The sequence below is a fragment of the Ovis aries genome, chromosome 17, assembly GCF_016772045.2.
Source record: "Ovis aries strain OAR_USU_Benz2616 breed Rambouillet chromosome 17, ARS-UI_Ramb_v3.0, whole genome shotgun sequence".
Classification (NCBI taxonomy): Eukaryota; Metazoa; Chordata; class Mammalia; order Artiodactyla; family Bovidae; genus Ovis; species Ovis aries.
Genome location: NC_056070.1, coordinates 72,948,745 through 72,970,526, shown reverse-complemented (window position 1 = coordinate 72,970,526; position 21,782 = coordinate 72,948,745). Strand labels below are relative to the sequence as shown.

Genomic DNA, 21,782 nt, shown 5'->3' with positions numbered 1-21,782 from the left:
CAGGCTGTGGGGCCTCTTGGGGTCAGGGCCGTGCGCAGTGGGCACTGAGGGCTTGTTACAGCCTTTCAATGTTTGCCTCTGGTCGGTGACTTTCTGTCTGAGAAAGTTTCAAACTTTGCATGCTCTACGCGGAAGCTATGGAAGTCTTCTTCTTCCGACGGTTCCATGTCCCACATGTGTCCTCTGAGCATGGCCGGGCGAGCACACGTTCGTCCACCCCACCGGTGTTTCCAGGTCGGCGTCCACGCCCGAGATTTCACCCACCTGGAGTCTGCGTTGACGCAGATGGGGGACGAGGGCTGAGCTTGGTTGACACAGTCATATCTGAACCATTACCTGGCCGACATGTCCTGTCAGCGGAGACTGGAAACCTCGTTGGACACTCAGGCCAACCAGCCTCTGTGTGGGACAGTTCCGGGCGGCCTCGAGCTGGCCCCGCAGGTGCGGGCCGGTCCAGGCTGTCGGGGGGCCCCTGCCGCGCTGGCCCTGTGCACGCGGGTCCCACTCTGGTCTCCCTGAGTCTCCAGCCTGTCTGAGCCCCCTTGGTGACCGAGAACAGGTCCGTGCTGTGGGGAAGCCTCTTGGAAGCCCCCAGAGTGTTTCGGGCCCCCTTTGTGGCGTCCCGCCTCTGAGCATGCGGCTGCCCGCAGCTGGGCGGGCCTGGGCGGTCCCCCGAGGCTCTCTCGCTCCTGGTGGCCTGCAGGGAGTGTGTGGGCCCCCTCCAGGTGTGGGCTTGGCACGCTTGTGACCTCCAGTGAACGCAGCACCAGCAGCACCCACACCTGCCTGCTTGCGTCTCTGCTCGGGATGGGGCCTCGCCAGCCTCGTCAACTCCTGCCTGTTCCCCGGCTGTTCTGGGCCAGCCTGTCAGCTTCCTTCCCCAGGCCCTGAACCTGTGCCCCAGCCCGGCCCGGCAGGACCCTCCGCGGGGCACCCCGAGTCGTCGGCTCCGCCCTGACTTCGGTCCTGCGCTCCGATCTGGGGAGGGCCGCCTGTTGTCAGGTGGAGCGGGGCCCCCACGCCCCCCTACCCTCCCGGCACACACTGCCAGGTTGACGTTTGCAATTGATGACTTTGGTATTTCAAACATGCCTTTAGTTAAACTTTCCCTTTTCAAAATATTTTCACTCTCCGTGAAATCCTAATTAGGCCATTCATTCATCTGAATGTACTTGCTGCTCTCTGCGTTTTGCGAGATAACGAGACTGGGAACCGGCTGGCAGCCCGTCCTCTGGGCCCTCCACCTGCTCGTGCCCTGCAGGGAGGGCCTGGCGCCCCGCGGCCGTGGATGGGGCCGAGTGTGCAGGCTGAGGGGCCTGGGCGGCACATCGGCCCGACAGTGGGGAGTCTGCCTGACGCTCCCTTAGAATGTCCAGAGCTGGGTTTACCCTCGGGATGTCGGGATGTCACGAGAAGGGAGAAAGGGAGGCGCCCGGTTTGCAGAGCTGCCAGCCGGTCCTCGCCATACAGGAGCGTCTGTCTGCAGATAGGGTGGGTGGGCCGTGGGAGGCTGAGCCAACATCCCAGACTGCCTGGTGGCACCGTGGACGCCTCAGTGCTCCCTAGGGCGGCCCAGCGCCCGGGGCACAGAGCCCGGGGAAGGCGAGCCATGCAGGCCCAGCCTGGCGTGAGCACAGCCTTCCCAGCTTCCTCCTGGGCCGACAGCTCAGGCCCGCCGTGACCCCGCAGCCCTGCTGGAGGCCGCTGTGTGGGGCGGCTCCCGGCCAGATCTGGGGTCTCTCGGGGACCCCCGTGCCAGCGGCAGTGGCCCGGCGCCCCGGCCTCACGCTCCCGCCCTCTGTCCCGCCGGCTCTGGGCTGCTTTATGTGGTTCGGCCGGCCCGCCTCTGGCCTGTGTCTGTGGCCTCGACAGTGTCCCGGCCGCCAAGCCTCCACTGTGCTTTTCTTCAGATCCCTGCGGGGTCCACGACCGGTCCTTCTTAAAGTTTGTTCCCAGTTCATCAGATCAAGGTCCTCCTCCACCTCTCAAGGACACACATCAGCAGCTCTCTTAGGCTTGTGCCAGTTAACTGCAGCTCTCCGGGGCCCTGGGGCAGCAGGCGGCCCGGGCGCTGGGGTCTCTGCCGCCCTAGGGCTTCTGTCCAGGGTCCTGGCCCAGCCACACACCTCCTCCCGTCACAGGGACCTCCAGTGTGGACCAAAGCTGGGCGCTGCAGGCCAGGCCTCACGGGTCTGCCCGACCCTCCGGGAGCCAAACTCTTGCCTCCCTCAGCACACAGATGTCAGAGACCACCCACCACCTATTGCCCGGGGCAGGCAAGGCCACTCGAGCCAACTTGGTGGGCTCACAGCTGCACGGCGCGGATGGGTGTGTGTGCGCGTGACCTTGTGGGTGGCTGCAGGTGTGTGCCCGCGGGTGGGTCCAAGGAGGCCCCCAAACTGCCAGCCAGCCTGCCGCAGCGATCCACGTCCTGCTGGTGGGGCCGGGGCACACGCCCCCTTCGGTCTCACGGGATGGAGGGGTCGGGGAGTCAGGCAGGGGCACTGAGGCGGGGCGGGGGAGGGTGTGGGGGCCGAGTCTGCACTGGGTGGGGTGGGGTGAAGCCCCTGCCCCTGCTGGGCCGTTTGCATATAAAATATGAGACTGTGCTCTTGGCTGGAGGCTGCTGGTGTCTGGACCTGTTGCCATGGGCACCCCTGGGCTTCGGGCACCAGTCTGGCTCCCCGCGGGGTGGTGGGTTGGGGGGAAGGGCAGTCTGGAGCAGAGGAACTGGCATCTGGCTCAGCTTCTGGGAGGAGGTGGGGGTCCCGGGGCCTCCGGGAGGGGCCGGTGCCAGCTGGAGGCCACACGGGACCCTGGGCAAGGGCAAACCAGCGGGGCCCTTAGATGCTGTGGGCTGGGGGCGAGGCTGGAGGGGCCCGGGGCCCCCTTCCCCGGGCGAGCTTTGCTTGGTCACCCGCTCATTCAGGCCCGGGTGACCCAGCCGCCCTGCCTCTGCCCACAGCCACTGGAGGGTCTTCCTGACACCGTCACCCCCCAGGCTGTGGGCTCTGTGTCTGCAGGGCCCCCGTTATTCCCCACCAAGGGGATGGGTGACCAGTTTCCCACTCTCGTGCTTCCCAGGGAACCTCCTCGAAGCTGAGCCACAGGCCCGCGAGGCCCTGGGCTGGGCTTGGTGGGGGGAGGGCCCAGGACTGCTGACAGCGGGACGGCTGGTCCGTGGGAGCCCGTCCGGGAGCCCAGAAGAGTCAGCAGCTCCCAGGAATGCTGGCGGGGCAGCCGGCCAGGCGGGTGAGGAGCCCCCGCCCCTGACCGTGAGGGCCGCCCCTTGGCAGCCCGCGCCCCTGCTCCGTGTGGGTCTGCCCGCAGAGAACCGGCCCTCCCGGACTAGCACAGCCCCGTGCTGCCCCCGAGGCCGAGGCCCCTGCTCCGGGCGCCGGGTGAGCAAAGCTGCAGGGGTCAGACTGAGGTCACCCAGGGAGGGCTGCCGGGCAGGGTGCCCGGCACACGGGGCACTGCCAAGTGCCTGGTCAGCAGTGGCCGGGGCCCACGGGGATGGGGGGCAGTAGGGACCAAGCAACACGCTGGGGGGCTCCACGCTGGGCCCACACCAGCCCCGGGGTCCCATCTCCCCTCCCCGGCAAGGGCCCCTCCTGCCCCAGTCTGTCCTGAGGTCCTGGCTGCAGCAAGCCTGCCCCAGGCCGCCCGGCTGGCCCAGCTGCACGTCCTCAGGGCAGGCAGGTGAAGGTGGGGTGGGACGGGGGACAGGGCCAGCCTGGCCCCAGACCTGCACCGTCCCAGCCGCCGTCCACCGCGTCCTGAACCCGACTTCCTGTCTGGCAGGGGGCTTCCATGCTGCCTCCGCCCCCTCCCCTTATCCAAGAAGAGTAGGGCTCCTGTCAAAGGCAGGGAGGCCGTGGGAAGTCCTCAGGCCCCCGCAGGGAGCCCCCCTGAGGACAGGGGCTCACCCCAGGGACCCTTGTGTGGGCAGGCGGTGCTGGGGGCGGCATCCCAAACCACCAGACTCTCCGGCTTCCTTGGCTCTGCAGCCTCAGGGCGGGGGCTGGGCTGACAGGCCCAACCGTGTCCCCCAGAGACTCGCTGGCCACAGGCTCCCCGGGGCTGAAGCCCCTCAAAGGGACTTTGTGCTTCCACAAAGAGCCTCTGTCCCTCTTGGGGAAGCTTGGGCATTGCCATGGTGACAGAGGGGGCCTGGGAAGAAGGGGTCCTACCTCTTGGGGGGGAGGGGTGTTCCAGGCAGAGGGCACCGGTGCACGCGGGCCGCAGCCCTCGGCCTGGACAGACAGCTGCCCGGCTGCGGCTCACTGCTCTCCCCGCAGGCTCAGTGACCTCTTGGCTGCTGGGCAGGAGCTGGGCTTCCAGGCCTGGGGGCCAGCGGGACCCCCCGTTTGGTCCCCTCTTAGGAATGCCTCGGCCCGGTGTCCACCCCAGAGCACAGTGCGGAGGGGTTCTCAGAGGGTAGAATGGGGGTGGGGGAGCCACCTCCCAGGGGGACCCTGGGGGAGGCGGTGCAGACAACAGGCCACTCCCCCACATAGCCCACCGTGGGCTCCCCTTTCGTGGCTGGGCTGGAGGGGGTGGGCCGCTGGCCCAGAGAGCAGTGTGCCCGCTAGCCCCATGCCTCCCTGCCCTGCCCTCCCTTGGGGCGGCCCTGGACTGGCTGCTGCAGACACCATGGTGGGGGGGTCCTCGGTGCCCAGCCCCACCTCAGAGCCTGTCGGGCTTTGCCCTCGGGCTGTGACACAGCCAGAGTCTGGGGCAGGGGCGGTGGGCAGCCGTCCGCCGAGTCTCCCCAGAGCGGCAAGGCCCCGTGACTCAGAGCACGTGTCTGTAACCCGCCCCGGCAGGAATCTCAGACCAAGATCCTTCTTGAGTCTGATGGGGGCTCCCTGTGGCCCAGGCCTCCCATCCCAGCAGCTGGCATGCTCACCCACCCTCTGGCCAGGGCCAGGCCTGTCCCTCCCGTGTGCAGCCTGCGGCCACCTGGCCTTCCCTGGGTCCCGGCCCTGGGCCCAGCCCTAGACTGTTGGATGCCTGGCCTCAGGCTCCACATGCCCCGGCAAGCATTCCTGCCTTAGCCTGCCCCCAGGCCTCCTGCAACTGCCCCTCACATCCTCCGGTCCTCCCGGACTGCCCGTCCAGCAGCCCCCTCCCCTGCGGCTGGCCAGTGCTGCCCAGGCCCCGGGCACCCCCTCCATGTGGGGCAGGAACCCCTTCAGGAATTGCCCCTGCCCAGAGAGGCCATCCTCTGTGCGGCCAGTGGGTGCTCCTGGGTATTCACGGGGACGGCCTGGGGGCAGGAGAAGGTCACCGAAGGGCTATCTGTGTCCACCTCTCACCCCCGCGGTATCTGGCCCAGGTGACAGCGGGGCTCCTCCTCTGCTGGGCAAAGCTGATGTCCAGCCTGGCGTCCAGCTCCCTGAAGACGTGGCTGCTTCCCTCGGGGCCCCTGGGGTGAGTTTCCAGCCCCGCCCTCACCCACCAGGCTGCTGTGGGGAGGGGCACCCACCTTCCCAGCTCTTAGCTGCTTCCTGCCTACGCCAGTGGTCCGTGCACCCCTCCACCCAGAGCCCCACCACGGCCAACGTGCCCTTCTTCCCATGTGTATGTGCTAATGTGCGCATGCGTGACCATTTCCACACTCACCCTGCGCACACCGTTGCTGGGCCACACACCTGGTCTAGTAGGGTCTAGTGAAAGTCACTCAGTCGTGTCCGACTCTTTGTGACCCCATGGACTATATGCAATCCCTGGAATTCTCCAGGCCCTTCCCTTGTCCAGGGGATCCTCCCAACCCAGAGATCGTCCGGGGTCTGCATTGCAGGTGGATTCTTTACCAGCTGAGCCACCAGGGAAGCCTAGCACCCCTGGTAGGAGCCCTTTTCACTCCTGGGCTGGGTGTTGGTTCCTGCAGGCTCCTCCGGGCACCGTGTAGATGAAGAGGGTCACTTGTCTCCTGGACGTTGTGAACCCTGGGTTCCTGCGTGTCCATAGTATCTCGGTTTTGTTGTTTTTTTCCTACTGCCTATCGTGGAAAATCGGCAGCACGCAACAGTGCAGGGCGGTGGCGTGTCCCACAAGCCTGCCTGGCTTCTGCGGTGGTGGGCGTGCGGCCCAGCGGCTCCCATCTGAGCACTCGCTCCACCGAGGACAGCCTCGGCCAGCGGCGCTTGCTCTGCATGCTCAGAAACCCTTCTTTCTCGCAAAGGCGAGCCGGTCCTTCCTCCTCTGCAGTTTCTTCCACGGCCTTATGGTCGAGGACAGTCTCTTCCCGCCCAGACCTGCCCCCAGCCCTGCACCAGCTCCGGGTGACCACGCAGGCCTCGCTGTGACGGGCGGGGTGCAGCTCTCCCCAGGGCTGAAGGCGCCCTCTGATCCCCGGAGGGCGGGGAGGTGAAGGCAGGCCCTCGCGGCGCCCTCCCAGGCGGTGGGCTGCGGCCCACTCCCCTCGCGCCCAGGGGGAGGGGCCAGTGAGGAAGCAGAGCCCTGTCCCCTCGCGGAGGTCGGAGGTCGGGGCACTGGGGAGCGCGCCAGCAAAGGGCCTGCAAGGGGAGGGCCCTGGAGCTCCGGCCTGCCACCCGCCTCCCCGCCGGCCTGACCCATCGGAAATTCCTTTAATTCCTCAGCCCAGACTGGACTCTGTCCCCACAATTTGATTTCTGGAGCCGGGTTTGGCCGGGCCTGTGAGGAGGAGGAGTGGCTGGCTCAGCACAAAGATGGACGCCCGAGCGCAGGCATGGCTTCGGGGACGGTCAGCCCCCCCCCAGTCCTTCTGGGCACCCGTGCCCTCCTGGGGGAGCAAGTGCTGGCCACAGTGCTGTCTCGGCCGGCTGGGAGCCGCCGAGGTGGGGGGTGTCCACCTCACCCCTGCCCACCCACTCAGGCCCCAGGCTGCACGCCCCGCCCCATGCCATGGCCGGCCTCCCTTCCTCCCCAAACTGCCCCCTGCGGACCCACTCACACCCCTGCCCCCCTGCAGCATCCTCGTGTCCCCTCACTGCTCCCCGTCCTCCCCTCAGTGCTCCCCCTCACCACTCAATGTGCTCCCCTCACTGCTCCCTGTGCTCCCCTGTGCTTTGCTCACTGTTCCTCGCGCTCCCCTCAGTGCTCCCCTCATCGCTCCTCGTGCTCCCCTCATCGCTCCCCGTGCTCCCCTCATCGCTCCTCGTGCTCCCCTCATCGCTCCTCGTGCTCCCCTCATCGCTCCTCGTGCTCCCCCTCATCGCTCCCCTGTGCTCCCCTCATCGCTCCCCATGCTCCCCTGTGCTTTGCTCACTGCTCCTCGTGCTCCCCTCAGTGCTCCCCTCACCGCTCCTCGGTGCTCCCCTCACCGCTCCTCGTGCTCCCCTCACCGATCCCCCGTGCTCCCCTCACCGCTCCCCCGTGCTCCCCTCACTGCTTCCCTGCGCTCCCTTCCGCCTGCTTCCTGCCCTTCCATCTCTCCACCCACCCCGGGCTCTTCGCCGGGGGGCTCAGCCTGGTCACCTGCCCTGGGACAGGCGAGATGGGCTCTGGACAGTGCGTCTGTCCCTGTCTTCCTGCTAGACACCCCCCTCCCCGTGAGCAACCTGCACCCAGGACTCAGGACGCTGGGGTCAGGGTCTGGGCAGGGGTGTGCCTGGTGGGCAGTGCGAGGCCCTCACTGGTGGATGGGGGCAGGAAAGGTGCTGGCCAGGCAGTAGGGCGAAGGTGACCGCGGTCCCACGGGGCACACACCCCCAGCCCCCAGGCCTCCCGGGCCAGCAGAGAGGCGAGCCTGGCACCTACCTCTCCCCGGAATCTGCCGGGGGAGGCATCGTCACAGCTTCTCGGTCTAGCTTAAAAACACATGGACTGCAGTGGCCCATGACCCATGCCAACCACTGTCCTGGTAGTTCAGCTGGTCGCTGTGTCGTTGGTTTGACAGGCGCTGGGCAGGCAAAGGCCAGCTCTGGGGCCCTGCTGGCCTCTTCCCTCGTGGGGCCGTGGGGCTGCCCATCTGTCACGGGCATGGGGGGTTCTCTGAGGTGTGCCCATGCCCCCAGCCCAGCCGCGCTGGTACAAGCCGAGCCCAGGGCTGACCCCACTCCTTAGGCTCCGTCCTTGCGGCCGGCACAACCTGGGCGTGTAAGCAGCTCATCTGACTCTGCGGGGGCACCCAGCGACCGCGGGGCAGCTTCCCACTCCCTGCGCGCTGGCGCCCTGGACCCGCCAGGCCATTCCTGTGCCCACAGAGGGGCCTCCCATGCTCTCCGGGCCCCAGCGTCCACCTCTGAGCTGGGCCTGCGCGGGGGCCGCGAGGCTGGGGTGAGCTGGCAGGTGCCGCGGTCAGCGGAGGGCCTGGGAGGTCTGAGAGCTGGTCAAGCCTGCTCCTCTGTGCTTTCCCTTCCCTCCCCGGGCCTCCCCTGTGGGCTCAGGGCCCGCAGTTCTGCCAGGCCTGGCAGGAAGCAGGGAGCCTGGGTCAGAGCCCGCACGCCCCGGGGAGGGAACCGGCTGCTTCCGGCCAGCCTTGGATTAACGGCTTTTAATTTAGAATTTAATCAATGTGGCGTCTCTCCAGAGGGTTGCATGCTCTGGTTCAGCTGTCACGTGCTCTGAGAGTGAGGTGGGCAGGGGGCCCACGACGCCTCCCTGGGCCCCTGCCCTGGCCGCACCCTGACTTGCTCTGCTCTGCCTGCAGCTGGCACCCCGGTCATGGAGGACTGCAGTGTGCGCTCAGCCGCCACCATCCTGGCCTCGGTGAGAGAGCAGGAGGCCCGCTTCGAGCTGCTGACGCGGGCGCTGGAGCAGGAGCGGCGCCATGTCGCCCTGCAGCTGGAGCGAGCCCAGCAGCCTGGCACAGGTGGCGGGCAGTCCCTGCCCATGGCCTGGCAACAGCTGGTTCTGCAGGTACTAGCCCCGGGACTCGGCCCAGCGGGAAGACAGTCACGGGACCCCGGCAGACCACAAGCCCGCAAGCATCCGCTTATTTTGAGGCCTCCTGGGGCCTCGGGAGGGAGAGGGAGTGGGTTCCGGCCCCCCTGGGTGTGCAGGACACCATGCGACAAGGGGTAGGACGTGGCCAGACTCTCAGAATGGCACTTTCCACCTGGGGGAGCCCCCGGGGCCCAGGCGGCTGGCCAGGGTCCACTCTGGGCAGCTCAGCACTCAGCCTGGGCACGCAGAGGGTTCGGCTTCCACGGAGTCCCCCTGCCTTTGCTGCTGCTGCGTCCGTCAGCGGGCCAGCTGTCGGAAAGGCTCAGGTAAGGCTGGGCTCTGCCTGCTGCCTGGAGCATGACGGCCACCGCCCCTGCGCAGCCCCAGGAGGAGTGAGTCTGGTCTGCTCCTGGCCTGAGAACTCTGAAGTGGGGATGGACAGTACGGTGCGGCCTCCTGGGCTCCTCCCCATGTGAGCTGTGCCCTACTGCCAAACCCACAAGTGGGGGCTGGCTCCTGGGGTGTCGGCGGAGGAGGGAACGCTTTGCCTAGAGGTCGCTGTGATGGGCTGAGGTGCAGGGCAGGGCGCTGGCAGGGTTCAGGGGAGCCAGACTCACGCTGGCAGAGTGGGGACCCGGGGCCCCTGTGGCTGGAGAGAGAAGGAGCAGAGTACGGGTCTGGCCTGAGACTGGCCCAGCAGGCTCGGCTGCCCAGCCTGGGCATGTGGGACTCAGAAGCAGTGGCCCGTGGTCAGATGGGGGGCATGGCCAGTGACTTCCGCAAGCCTTGATGTCTTCATCTGATGGTGGGCAGTCCGCACGTACAGCCCAGCTAGGTCCGTGGTCAGAGCCAAAGACACCTCTCCACAGACTGGGCAGCTCTTTCCATGCTGGCTGGCACTGATGTGGCCGCACAGTTGGTTCACAGAGGCTGGAGCTGAAGCCAAGTGGGTCTAGGTACAAGGGCCACCCCGTGGCCCCCTGGACCCTGGCCACTCCAGACAGTGAGGCCTGCACCCCCAAACTTGGGGAGCAACACAGCCGGCTGGGCCTCATGGGGACAGCAGCAGCCCTTGACCCCAAGGTTACTCTTTGGGCGCTCTTTCCAGGCTCCAGTCCTCCCAGTCCGGAAAGGGCTCTGGCGTCCAGCCCAGAGGGTGCGCTGAGGGTCGACGACCCCGTGGGAAGACGTTCCCATAGCCCGGAGCTACCCTGGCCTGAAAGGCCACCACCCTCCCCGGCCACTGCCCCTCCCACCTGGGGCCCTCCAGGCCTGCCCCTGGTATTCTGTCTCTTGGCAGGAGATGCTTTCTCGGGCTGAAATCAGACTAGCAGGACTGGTGGGGACACTGAGGAAGCCGGGCCCCATGCAGCCAGCTGGGCCGGGCGGCCTCCACGCCACACCTGCTTCCGAGCCCCGTCTCAGCAGGAGGTGCCTGGTGAGCCGACTGTGACCCTCAGCTGCCTGGACCCGGCCCTCGGAGTCAGAGCCCAGGTCTATGAAGCTTGAAAGCCGGTGGCCAGGCAGGCGGCTGGGGCTAGGGAGCCGAGGGGTGGGGGCTGCCGTGACCCCGAGGCTGTGCCGTAGCCCTGACTGCAGGCCTTTCATCGTCCAGCAGAAAGGGTCGACTCCTCCGGACACCTGGAGCAGGCTGGCTGGAGCAGGGCTGGCCCTCACCCAATGTGTGTGTGGCGGACCTGGCCAGCTGCAGGCCAGGCTGAGATGGGGGTGTGGCCGTGGCACTAGCAGACAGTGAAATTTGGGAGAAGGAACACAGCAGCGTCCAGGTTCCCTCAGGGCAGTGGCCCCGTCTTCTGCTCCTGCCTCGCGTGGCTCCGAGTTACAGGGGCCAGTGGTGAGGAGCAACTCAAGGAAAACTGAGGCTTAGAAGGACATGCGGTGGACGCCCAGAGAGCTTGAGCATGCTGGCTGCGTGGCCCGCGTGCTGGTGTGACTTGGCAGGGACAGGGGGTCTGGGGAGAAGGGGGTGGAAAGCAGAGAGCCCCAGCCAGGGCCCCTCTTGTGCCCAGCCCCCCGAACCTCCCCCAGGTCTGTGTTCCTGTAGGGGGAGCCAGACTCCCGGGTGTGGCAGTCAGAAGCCCTGATAACCGCCCCCCCAACTTAGTACGTCAAAGGAGGGAGGAGAGGGTCTGAGGCCAGCTAGGCCCGCCAGCCTTCACCCAGCCACCCGACAGTGATGCTCCCTCCCTGCCCTCTCACACAGCTCAGCGGCTGGGGAACCCAGAGCGGAGGACCTCAAGTCTCAGAGGCCTCTGGGCCACCTGCAGGGGTGGGGGGCACTTTCACTGGGAGCAAACCGAGGCCGGGGAAGGGCTCAGCGGGAAAATGCGAGCCCCGCGGCAGGGCCGTGGGGACCAGGAGCCCTGACCGGCCGCGGGGGCGGAGGGCGACCCCGGCCCGGCCCCGCCCCGCCACCCGCCGGGCGCCGCCCCGCCCGATTGGCTGCTCGCCGCCCCGCCCCAGTTTCGCTCCGCCCCGCCCATCTTGGCCCCGCCCCATTGGCTGTTCGTCGCCCCCTCCCTCCCCCGCCCCAGCTTGGCTCCGCCCGATTGGCCGCTCTCCTGGTCGCCCCGCCCCGCCCGTCGGCCGCTAGCCGCCGCTCAGCCAGGTCCGCCCGCCGGGAGCGAGTCCGCCGAGCCCGAGCCGAGCGGCCGAGGCACCGGAGCCGATCCCGGTCCAGCCGCCGCCGCCGCCGGCCCGCGCCCCCCGCGCCCGGCCCGATGCCGGCCGAACTCAGACAGGTTGGAAGGAACTTGGTCCCGGGCGGGGGCTCCGTCTCGGGGACCGGTGGCGGAGGGCGGGGCGCTGGCCCTCCGGGAGGACCCGCTTTTGTCTGTGGAGCCGCCGGCCGGAGGCAGCTATTGTCTGCGCCCCCGGGGCCGGGGCCGGGCGTGGGGGCTGAGTGGACGCACCGCCGCGGGTGCGGAGAGCGGGCCGGGGTTGGGGCCATGGAGGCGGGGGGCCGCGGGCGCACCCCGGCCAGCGACCCGGACAGGTGCCTGGGACAGGGTGGTGGGCAGGGCCTCCCGGAGTGGCACCTCTGCTGCAGGAGGGAGGCCGCGTGTGGAGAGGGCGGCGCGGCTAGGCCTCCCCCACGTTCCCAGGGCCCCGGCTCGGGGGCCGCGCGGGAGCTTCGGGATTCTAATGGAAGCCACTCTGCCGAGGCAGCGCACGTGGATCGAGGGCTAGGGGCCTGCCCTGCCCACGTGCAGAGGCGGAGGGGGTGTCCTCCGAGCACCACCAGCACCGGGGAAGGCCGGTGGGTAGCCTGCACGCTTGCTCAGAGTGTGTGTGTGTGGGGTGGTGCACTTACAGGCACGGAAACTGAGGCAGAGGGGAGGGGCAAGAGGGGGGGTCTGGACACCTGCCCAGCTGGACAGCTAGGTGCCTGCTGGCTCCAGAGACCGAGGGGCCAGTTCAGGGGAGCTGAGGGCATCTGGGGCCACTTCATGAAGCTGATGGTTGTGGGCTGGGCTCGGGGAAGCCGGGTTAGGGGAAAGCCCCCCCCCTCCCCCGCTGTCTCCCACAGACTCGCTCCCCTAGTCTGCAGGGCGCCCACCGCCCCGTGTCCTTTGGTTACTTGGCCTGGGGCTGTGGAGTGCTGCTGTGGAGGGGTGAGCTCCCAGTCAGCCAGGCTGGGCCTGCCGCTCTGGGCAGCAAGGGAGAGGGCTTCTGTAGTGGCCAAGAACTTGCTCCCTGGGTGCAGAGGCTTGCGCGGCCTGGCCTAGACCCTACCAGGATGGCCACGCTGGGTGGGGGCTGGCGTTCTTCCCCCTTCCATTCACTCACGCAGCAGCCATCTCGCACTCCTGGGCCTGGACACCGGCCGTAACCCGTCCCGTGTGTGCCCGTGGGGTCTTCAGGACGGACACTGAGTGCTCCTCTGGGGAAGGCAGGCAGTTGGGGTGGATCCGCGCTCCTGGGACCCCTGTCCAGGCTCCCAGCTGGGCCTGCGCTTGCCTCCTGTGCCCTCCTGCCATTGCCGCACGCGCCCCTAGAGGCTTCTCTGGGCTTTTGCCTTGTCCCCCAGGTCACCTTTCTACGCCCCGCACACCCTAGATCTGGTCACAAAGGCAGGACTGGCACTATCCCCCTGTCCCACAGCCTAGACACCTGGCTTCCTCCTGTGTCCGCGTGAGGAAGCTGAGCCCAGGTGTGTAGCCGGCCAGGGCCCTCTAGCTCTGGGCCCCGGGGACCCTCTTGAGAGCAGTGGGGTGCTGGTCACTCCGGCCCCTGGCTTGGCATCTTGGGCCAGGCCCTGTGCACAAGCTCCAGGAGCTCATGGGAAACTCCAGGCCTGGACACAGCCCCCTGCTGGGCTGGGCCCAGGGCTGTGGACCCAGTCGCCATGGGTGGGAGGACCGTGGAGCTGATGTGGGCTCAGGGGAGAGGTGACAGGAGGCTGGAGAGTTATCCCAGCATGAGAGGCAGGGGTGGGGCCCAGGCCAGGATGGGGTGGAGAGGCGGTGGAGGGGACTGGCAGGATGGGGGTGGGGGGCTCCGTGTCTAGGGTATGAGGGAGGTCTGGGGCTGCAAGGCTGGGGGTCCCTGAAGCTCAGCTGGCTTGGGTAGGTGGACACGGGGCCCAGGGGCAGGGCCTGGAGCCAGACGGGGGTGCAGGCAGGCTGGTCCACAGCCTCTGGTAAGCGCCAACCTTGTCCTGGAGGTCAGGCAGTGACCCCACGTCCTCACCCCAAAGCTGTTTCGTAGGCACCAGCCATGGGTTGACCTCGGGCCCCCGTGGCCCCCAGGCCTTGGTTCCCCCACCTACCGGCTCCTACCTTCCCCGTGGTGGACGCCAGGGGTGCTGAGGGAGCCTGGAGGCACAGGAGGAAGGCGGGGGTGGTATCATGGGGGTGTGAGTGATGGGTGCGCTTGGGAGAGCCTGGGATCCGGGCTGGATGCTCTTGCACGCGCGTGTGAGTGCACATGTGTGTCCAGGCCCCTGTCGGCATGTGTGTGCCCAGGCGTGGGTACGGGGGCCGGGCCTCCCCATGCTCCCTGACTGACTCAGGCTTCTGCCTCCCTGCCCGCCTGCCCCGGTGAAGTCATCGCCATTTTTAGCTCCCTGAGGTCACTTGCCAGCGGGGGCTCTCGGGGCCTCGGGATCCCGCTGCCAGGCTGCCGGGGCTGGTGTCAGTGGGAGCTGCCACGGGGCCGCCAGGCCTTCCTGGTCTCCTGGCTCCCCTGGACCCCACACCCTCGGCCCCCCACGGCACTGTGTCTGCAGGCTGGGCAGCCAGGCACCAGTGGCACTGAGACCCAAGGGGCGCACCCCCTGTGCCCTCCCAGAAGCCCGAGCCCAGTGGGGCGGGGCTTCTTCTGGGAGAGAGTTAATGTATGCAAATATACGCACGCCTCCGCAGGGCCGTCCCACCACAGGTCCTGGGCTCCCTGCCCTCCCTCTTCCCGCGGCCACAGCCTGTGGCCTTGCTGCCCGGCCCGGCCCCTGGCACCCCCAGCCCCCAGAGCGCCCACTGCCTGACACACCCATGCCCCTCACTTGACCAGTGCAGACGCGGGGGCCAGGGGTGCTGAGGGTCTGTGGGTCACCCCTGCACCGCCCTGGCTCCCCAGGGCCTTCAGACAAGAGCCAGGCCACTGCTGGGCCGACTGCCTGTGTCCCCATCCCAAGCCTCCATCTGCTTCTCTTCCTTGGGGGGCGGCCTCCCTCCTTCAGGCCGGGACCCCAGCGGGCATGCTACCTGCCCTCTAGGACTGTGGAGGTGCTGCCAGGCTGCAGCCCGCGAGGGGTGACCTGTGGAGGTGCTGCCAGGCTGCAGCCCGCGAGGGGTGACCTGTGGGTCCTGTTAGCAGCACACACGTCCTGCTCACGCTCTGCCCTCCGTTAGGCCTCAGCATCACTTTATAAAACCACACCTGTCCTCGGGGCCCTGCTTCTGGAGGAGGGGCACGTTCCATGGCCCCTGGCACCGGAGCCCGCGGGCTGGTCCTCCAGGCTCCCCCTGGACCCCGAGGAGGCCCCGACCCCAGCGCTGTGTGCAGCTGGGGGACACGTGTTCCTTTAGGACGGTACCCACCCGTCGGGCACGGGCCTGGCTGTGGAACAGGGCCTGGCCTCCTGCTGACCCGGGAGTGTGCGCCCCCGTGCCACCCACTAGGGCTTGGATCTCAGCGGCTGCCCCTCCTAGCCAGAAGCTGGTCCTGGGGTGCTGGTACAGGCAGGGGGGACCTCGTGCTGCTTGGCACGGCAGGGATCCGGCCCAGCCGTGCTGGGGGCTGGCCTGTCCGCTGTGAGCCTGTTTACCCTCAAGAAAGTCTGGCTTGCAGGCCCGTGGCCTTCAGAAGCGCCCCTGTGCAGCGGTGTCTTGTCTTTGGAAATGTTGGCAAGGGGGGCCAAGAGCAAAGGGCCCAGCTGGGGAGACCGGGGCAGGGTGCGGGGAGAGGGTTAGGGTTAGGGTTAGGGTCTTGTCTGCGGAGATGTTGGCAAGGGGGGCAGAGAGCAAAGGGCCCGGCTGGGGAGACTGGGGCAGGGTGCGGGGAGAGGATACCAGGGCTCCCTTCCGGGGTCGGCTGGGCCCCGCTGGCCTGGATCCAGCCTCTTTGGGCTCTGACCTGGCACCAGGTCTTGGGGAGCGGGCACCGGCCCCTAGCCCGAAGGAGGCCCTGCCCACACAGCATCCGGCCGGAAGGACCCAGGGTATTTTGTTGCTCTGGGTACGCAGGGCTTTCTGGGAACTGGGTATTTCTGTCCTGTGAGGGCGTCCGCGGGCCCTGGGGGTGGCAGGAGCCTGGGTGTGGCCTCCGGGAGCCGGTGAATGGTGCCGAACCTGCCACCCCCTGCGCTCAGGGCTTCTGAGGTGGGCAGGGAGGTGACCCTGCCAGGGATCATGAGTGTCCCGCGGGCGTCTGGGCCTCCAGGAACAGCCGCACAGCCCCCAGGAGGGCCCCCCCCAGGCTGCCCAACGCGTGGGGAGCTGGGCTTTACCCACTCGCTCAGCCCTCGGGAGCCCCCGCTCTCCGGGAAGGGAGGGACCAGCCCCTCCGCTGTCAGAGGCAGGAACTTGCCGCCCCAGCTGAGATGGGCCTGGGGCGGGAGAGCGGGGAGGCGTCCGTGCCCAGGGATGGTGAGTTCGGGGCTGTCCTGCCGATACCTGCCCCCTCACCCAGGAGCAGAGCCCGGGCAGCCAGGCCTCGCTGGCCACAATGCCGGAGGCGCCCGAGGTGCTGGAGGAGACCGTGACGGTGGAGGAGGACCCGGGCACACCCACCTCCCACGTGTCCATCGTCACGTCCGAAGACGGCACCACGCGCCGCACGGAGACCAAGGTACGCGGCGCCTCGCCTCCTGCTTGGCCGCCCGGCGTAGGGCGCAGGGCCGAGCCGCCCTGGCCTCCCAGGCTGCGCGCCCACCGGCCGCCCCCTTGCCCACCAGGTCACCAAGACAGTCAAGACGGTGACCACGAGAACCCTGCGCCAGGTGCCCGTGGGCCCCGACGGCCTCCCCCTGCTGGACGGCGGGCCCCCGCTGGGCCCCTTCACCGACGGCCCCCTGGACCGGCACTTCCTGCTGCGCGGGGGCGGCCCGGCGGCCACGGCCTCCCGCACCTGCCTCGGCGGCGGCGGCGGCTTTCCCGAGGAGCCCCGCGACGTCCCCGGCTACGGAAGCCTGTCTCGAGGGCTGGGCGTCCGGCCCCCACGCGGAGGACCCCCGGGCCCGGGCCCCGGCGATGGCTGCTTCACCCTGCCCGGCCGGCGGGAGGCCTTCCCCGCGGGGCCGGTGCCGGAGCCGGGGCCGCCGGCCGGCCGCTCGCAACCCGAGCGGTTCCAGGCAGAGCCGTACGGCTTGGAGGACGACGCTCGCAGCCTGGCCGCCGAGGAAGAAGGGGCGCCGGAGCTGGAGCCGGAGTACGGCACCGCCGCGCGGAGGAGGCCGGACTGTGGGCGGGGCCTGCGCGCCAGGTGAGCCCTGTGCCCTGCCGCCACCTCCGGGAAGTCCGCCCTGCGCCCCCTGCCAGGGTACCGCCCGGGCAGTCTCGCTGCGGGATCGGCCTTGGCTCTTCTCGGGGACAGCGGCAAAGGCGGGCTCAGGCCTGGGGGGCTGCACTGGGTCCCTTCGTGCGGGTCTGGAGCCAGAGAAGCTGGTGACGCACCGGCACCTCCCGCCCATCTCCAGCTAGATGGCCCCGGAGATACGAACTCAGGGCGTCTGTCTGAGCTTGGGCCAGACCCCTGCCCGTGCACAGGGGTGCCCAGAACCCAAGCCCCGGCCCTTCCCTTCCCGCCGGCACCTCTGGTTCTGTCTCTCCGCTCTCAGCCTCTCCATCTGCGAGTGGGAACATGCCCACAGGCGAGACACTTGCCCAGCCGCAGCCCTTCACTTGGAAGGGCGTTGGACATCTGCCCCCGGGCCTGGTGGCCCCTCACGTGGTCCTACCAGCAAGGCTGTGTGCAGGGGGTGCACGTGGGCCTCACGGGAGGTGGGACCCCATCCTGGTGATTCACAGAAACATTCAGCTGGGAGTTGGGGGTCTGCCTGGTGGCGGAAGTAAGCAACTCCCCCGGTCTGGGGACAACCTGCCAGACAGCCAGTGCGATTGCTTGGGGGCAAGGCCGCAGCCTCGAGGGGATGGTCACGCGCGTGCTCGCTCGCCCAGGGCCTACGAGGACGTGGCAGACGACGGCGGCGACCTGATGGAGGAGCGACCGCCCTTCCTGGCCACCGCGGCGCCCCTGGCGCAGCCGGAACGCGGCAGCCTGGGCAGCCTGGAGCGGGCGGCGCGGCGCTCGCCCTCGGCGGACAGTGCCCGCAAGGAGCCGCGCTGGCGGGACCCCGAGCTGCCTGAGGTGCTTGCCATGCTGCGGCACCCTGTGGACCCCGTGAAGGCCAACGCGGCCGCCTACCTGCAGCACCTGTGCTTCGAGAACGAGGCCGTCAAGAGGCGCGTGCGGCAGCTGCGGGGGCTGCCGCTGCTCGTGGCCCTGCTGGACCACCCGCGCGCGGAGGTGCGGCGCCGGGCCTGCGGGGCGCTGCGGAACCTCTCCTACGGCAGGGACGCGGACAACAAGGCCGCCATCCGGGACTGCGGCGGAGTGCCCGCCCTGGTGCGCCTGCTGCGGGCCGCGCGGGACAGCGAAGTCCGCGAGCTCGTCACAGGTGAGGCGCCCGCCCCGCCCCCCGGCTCCCGTGTGCCCACCGCGACTCCTCCGGACCTCCCTCCCTGGTCCTCCAGGGAAGGGGTGGGCCTGTGGCTGGGTGCAGGTCGCTTGACGACCACCTCTTGGCCCGAGAGCACAGTCCCAGCTGCCTGGGTGGCTGGGAAGGGGAGCACCTGCTAGCCCCTGCGGTGTCCCAGCCCCTGGGGGCTCCGTCGCCTCCCCCCTACGCCAGAGTGCCCACAGCCTCTCACCATGGCTGGTGTGGGCTGAGCTGAGCGAGGAGGGGCTCCCTGAGCGGCCCCTCTGGGGAGGAAGGGTGGACAGAGCCTGCGGTCAGCCCAGGGGGGTTGATGGTGCCCGCAGGCACGCTCTGGAACCTGTCATCCTACGAGCCCCTGAAGATGGTCATCATCGACCATGGCCTGCAGACGCTGACCCACGAGGTCATCGTGCCGAGCTCGGGCTGGGAGCCGGAGCCCAATGAGGACTCCAAGCCGCGGGACGCCGAATGGACGACCGTCTTCAAGAACACGTCAGGCTGCCTGAGGTGCGGGCCCTCAAGGCTGCCGGGCGCTTCCCTGCCCAGGAGATGGGAGCTGGGTGCCCAGCTGGCCTGTGCCCCGGCGACATCCTCGCGTCCCGGATGACGTGCAAGGTGGCTGGCCACCCAGGCCTTGGTCTCAGAGCTGGTGACAGCGCCTGTCTGGGTCCGAGAATGGGCCTGCTCTGCACGTCTGTGTTCCTCCACGTAGCCCTGCCACAGCCAGGCGGCGAGCTGGGACTCGCAGATCCAGGTCCCCTTGGTCCTGCCTGTCCATCGGGGTAACCCCGTGAGGTCCCTGAGAGGTAGAGCCCCGAGCTGCACAGACTCAGGCCTCTGGGAGTCCGAGGAGCCCCCACCCCACGTGGGTGCAGCCAGGCCCCCGGCCCAGGTCCCGCAGTCCGCCATTCACTGCCAGGCTCCCTCGTCTGCTGGCAGACCTGACTGTGGGGGCATTTCTGCAGACAAGACCCCAGGGCTGGGGGGAGAGTCCCCACAGGAGCCGGCCCACAGGCTTGCTCTCGGCCTCCCAGGAACGTGAGCTCGGATGGCGCAGAGGCCCGACGGCGGCTCCGCGAATGTGAGGGGCTGGTGGATGCCCTGCTGCACGCCCTGCAGTCGGCCGTGGGCAGGAAGGACACGGACAACAAGGTAGGGAGGGAGCCCCAGGAAGGGCCGGACTTGCAGTCCACACAGCGGGCTGGGGTCTGAACAGGAGCCTGGAGCAGTCGGGCAGCAGGGGCTGCACACGTGGTCCACGACTGGGAGGTGCTCCCCTCCCCTCAGACGCGTCCCTGGGCCTCACCCCTGTGGGCCCCGGCCCTCCCCACCTTCATGGGCCGCGGCGTGCGCCCGGGAGGGTCAGCGCCCCACGCCCCCTCTCCCCACAGTCGGTGGAAAACTGCGTGTGCATCGTCCGGAACCTCTCCTACCACGTGCACAAGGAGGTGCCGGGGGCCGAGAGGTACCAGGAAGCCGAGCCCGGGCCCCCGGGTGGTTCCGGGAGCACCCAGCGCCGGAGCAGGGAGGACGCCGGCTGCTTCGGTGGCAAGAAGGCCAAAGGTGTGTGGGCAGCACCAGGGTTCAGCTCTCGGATCCCAGCCCCACCGAGCTGAAGGCCCTCCGCGCCCACGGGGGTCACAGTCAGGGAGCCAAGCGGGGCACCCAGGGGCAGGCAGGAGGGAACCTGTGCGGTGGTCTCCTTTGGTGCCCAGACCCAGACCTTCAGCTCCAGGAAGGGTTCTGGGGGCTCACGTTTAGACATCACCGGCATTGGCAGGGAGCCCGAGGACCCCGGCGGGGGGGGGGTGGGTAGCACCCACCCACCTCACTCCATCCCCGCCTCTGGTGCGGCTGCCGGGGGTCTGTGCCAACCTCGCCCACCCACCACGTGGCCTTTCCTGACCCTGTCGCCCGTGGGGTCACTCCCCCAGGAGTGGTCGGGCTGAGACTCCCCGGCCCCTGCCCGACCCTGGGGTGGGGTGGGGTGCTGCCCGCTCAGGCTCCTCTCCTCTCTCCCGTGCTTCCTCGGCCGCCCAGAAGAGTGGTTCCATCAAGGTGAGTCCCTGCTCGGCCGCAGGCAGGCCTGGCGGGCGCAGTGGGTACCAGGGACCCCCCCATCGCTCAGGCAGCCGTCTCCATGACAACCGCAGGACCTGCGTCTGCAGGAAGGCCCCTCCCTTCTCCGGGCAGCCATCTCCATGACAATGGCAGGAATGTTGGCCTGGGGCTGGTTGGGAGGCTGAGGGGCTGTCCCTCCGTGAAACCTCAGCCGCAGCCCTGGGTGGGGGGAGCCCAGGGTGGACAGGGCGGAGCTCGTCCATCCCCAGGGCCCTGGGGAGAGAGTCTGCCCTCCAACGGAGCAGCTGAGGTGTGGTGCAGACAGGGAGCACCCCAAGGCCCGAGGAGGTTGGGCAGAGCTGGGCCTGGCCGTCTGATCTCAGCTCTGCCTTCCACGAGGAAGGGGTTCCTGTCTGGGTGGAGGGGCTGGGAGGTGGTGAACTGGCCCTCGGCTGGCAGGTTCGGGGGGCGTCTCCTGGCCCCCAGAGCCCAGGGCTGGGCCCAGCCACCCTGAGTGATATTGTTGGCCCCAGGCCTGCTGCGCCGCAGCCCGGCGTGCCCTGCCCCTGCCAGGCCTCACTGCCCAGCCTGGGCTGCTGGCCCCTCAGTTCATGCCCTGGGACCCCAAGGAGGCTGTGGGGTGATCTGAAGCGCGGCTCCCAGCACCCAGTGGGAGACAAGTGCTGGCCACCACGGCACTCTGGGCCAGCGTGTCTGCCTGAGCTCAGGACGGCGCCCTGCTCCCAGCCTCCTGGTGCCCGTCTCTGACGTGGGGGTGTCTTCTGGGCCCCACCTGATGCACGCCTGTGCCCTGCAGGCTCCATCTCACCCTCCACTGCCCTTTTGTTCCAGGGAAGCGGGATGGGGAGATGGACCAGAACTCGGACACCCTGGACCTGCCCAAGCGCACTGAGGCTGCCAAGGGTGAGTGCGGGGAGGCGGATGCCAGGCCGGTCTAGCTCTGTGCCACCGAGCTGGCCTGAAGGGCCTTGGGGGCCAGTGGGGAAACTGAGGCCCACAGGGGTGGGGCTCCCAGAGGACTGTGCCAACTTCTGGCCATCTGCTCAGGGATGGGAATCAGGGTCTGTGCCAAGGTAACTTTGGGCAGGTATGGGGGTAGAGGCATGGAGGGGCGGGTGGGGATGGTAGCAAGGGTCTTCAGCGAAGGGCAGGGCTAACCGGCAAGGGTGCCTGTGCCAGCCGAGGCACCCAGGGGTGTGGTCAGGCCCAGTTCCGAGGCTGGTCCAGAGTGCCCTGGCGCGTTGGGGCAGGATCAGGGAGGGGGTGATGACATGCAGGATGAGGGACAGGGGACGGAGGTGATGCCCAGGGACACAGGCCGCAGTGTGGGGCAGGCCTGGAGCACACTGGAGCGACTCTGCTGCTGGGCTGGAGCCTCCACTGAGGCCGGGCCAGGAGGGGTTGAGCGGCTGCGGCTTGGAGGGAGGGCTTCTGACATAGGATGCAAGGGTGGGGGCTACTGCTAGGTATCTGAGTCCTGTTGCTAGGGGAGCAGTTCTGGCTGCTGCCCACGCCCCACCCCCCTTAAGCCGGGTCCGTGACCTCTCCCAGCCTCAGTTGCTTCCCCTGTGAAATGGGAAGGCTTTTCCTCTCAGGCAGCTAAGGGGTGAACACGTGGGTGCGGAACGTCCCCCGTGACGTC

At 68.7% G+C, this 21,782-nt stretch overlaps 1 protein-coding gene across 12 annotated transcripts in view; it reads left to right on the top strand.

The window, feature by feature from the left end:
* The window catches only part of ARVCF (ARVCF delta catenin family member), a 30,695-nt gene that overhangs the window by 5,489 nt on the left and 3,424 nt on the right, over positions 1–21,782 (top strand). For 4 of the 12 annotated variants that reach the window (XM_042234901.2, XM_042234900.2, XM_042234897.1 and 1 more), the window contains exons 2-10: positions 8,642–8,850; positions 16,030–16,188; positions 16,295–16,821; positions 17,517–18,016; positions 18,382–18,565; positions 19,093–19,210; positions 19,450–19,621; positions 20,099–20,116; positions 20,972–21,043. In XM_042234901.2, the coding sequence (XP_042090835.1) occupies positions 8,656–8,850; positions 16,030–16,188; positions 16,295–16,821; positions 17,517–18,016; positions 18,382–18,565; positions 19,093–19,210; positions 19,450–19,621; positions 20,099–20,116; positions 20,972–21,043 (1,945 nt within the window). In that variant the 5' untranslated portion in view covers positions 8,642–8,655. Of the gene's footprint in view, positions 1–2,327; positions 5,437–8,641; positions 8,851–11,517; positions 11,640–16,029; positions 16,189–16,294; positions 16,822–17,516; positions 18,017–18,381; positions 18,566–19,092; positions 19,211–19,449; positions 19,622–20,098; positions 20,117–20,971; positions 21,044–21,782 lie in introns of those variants that run through there. The other 8 variants (XM_042234902.2, XM_042234899.1, XM_042234898.1 and 5 more) reach the window with 4 other exon arrangements.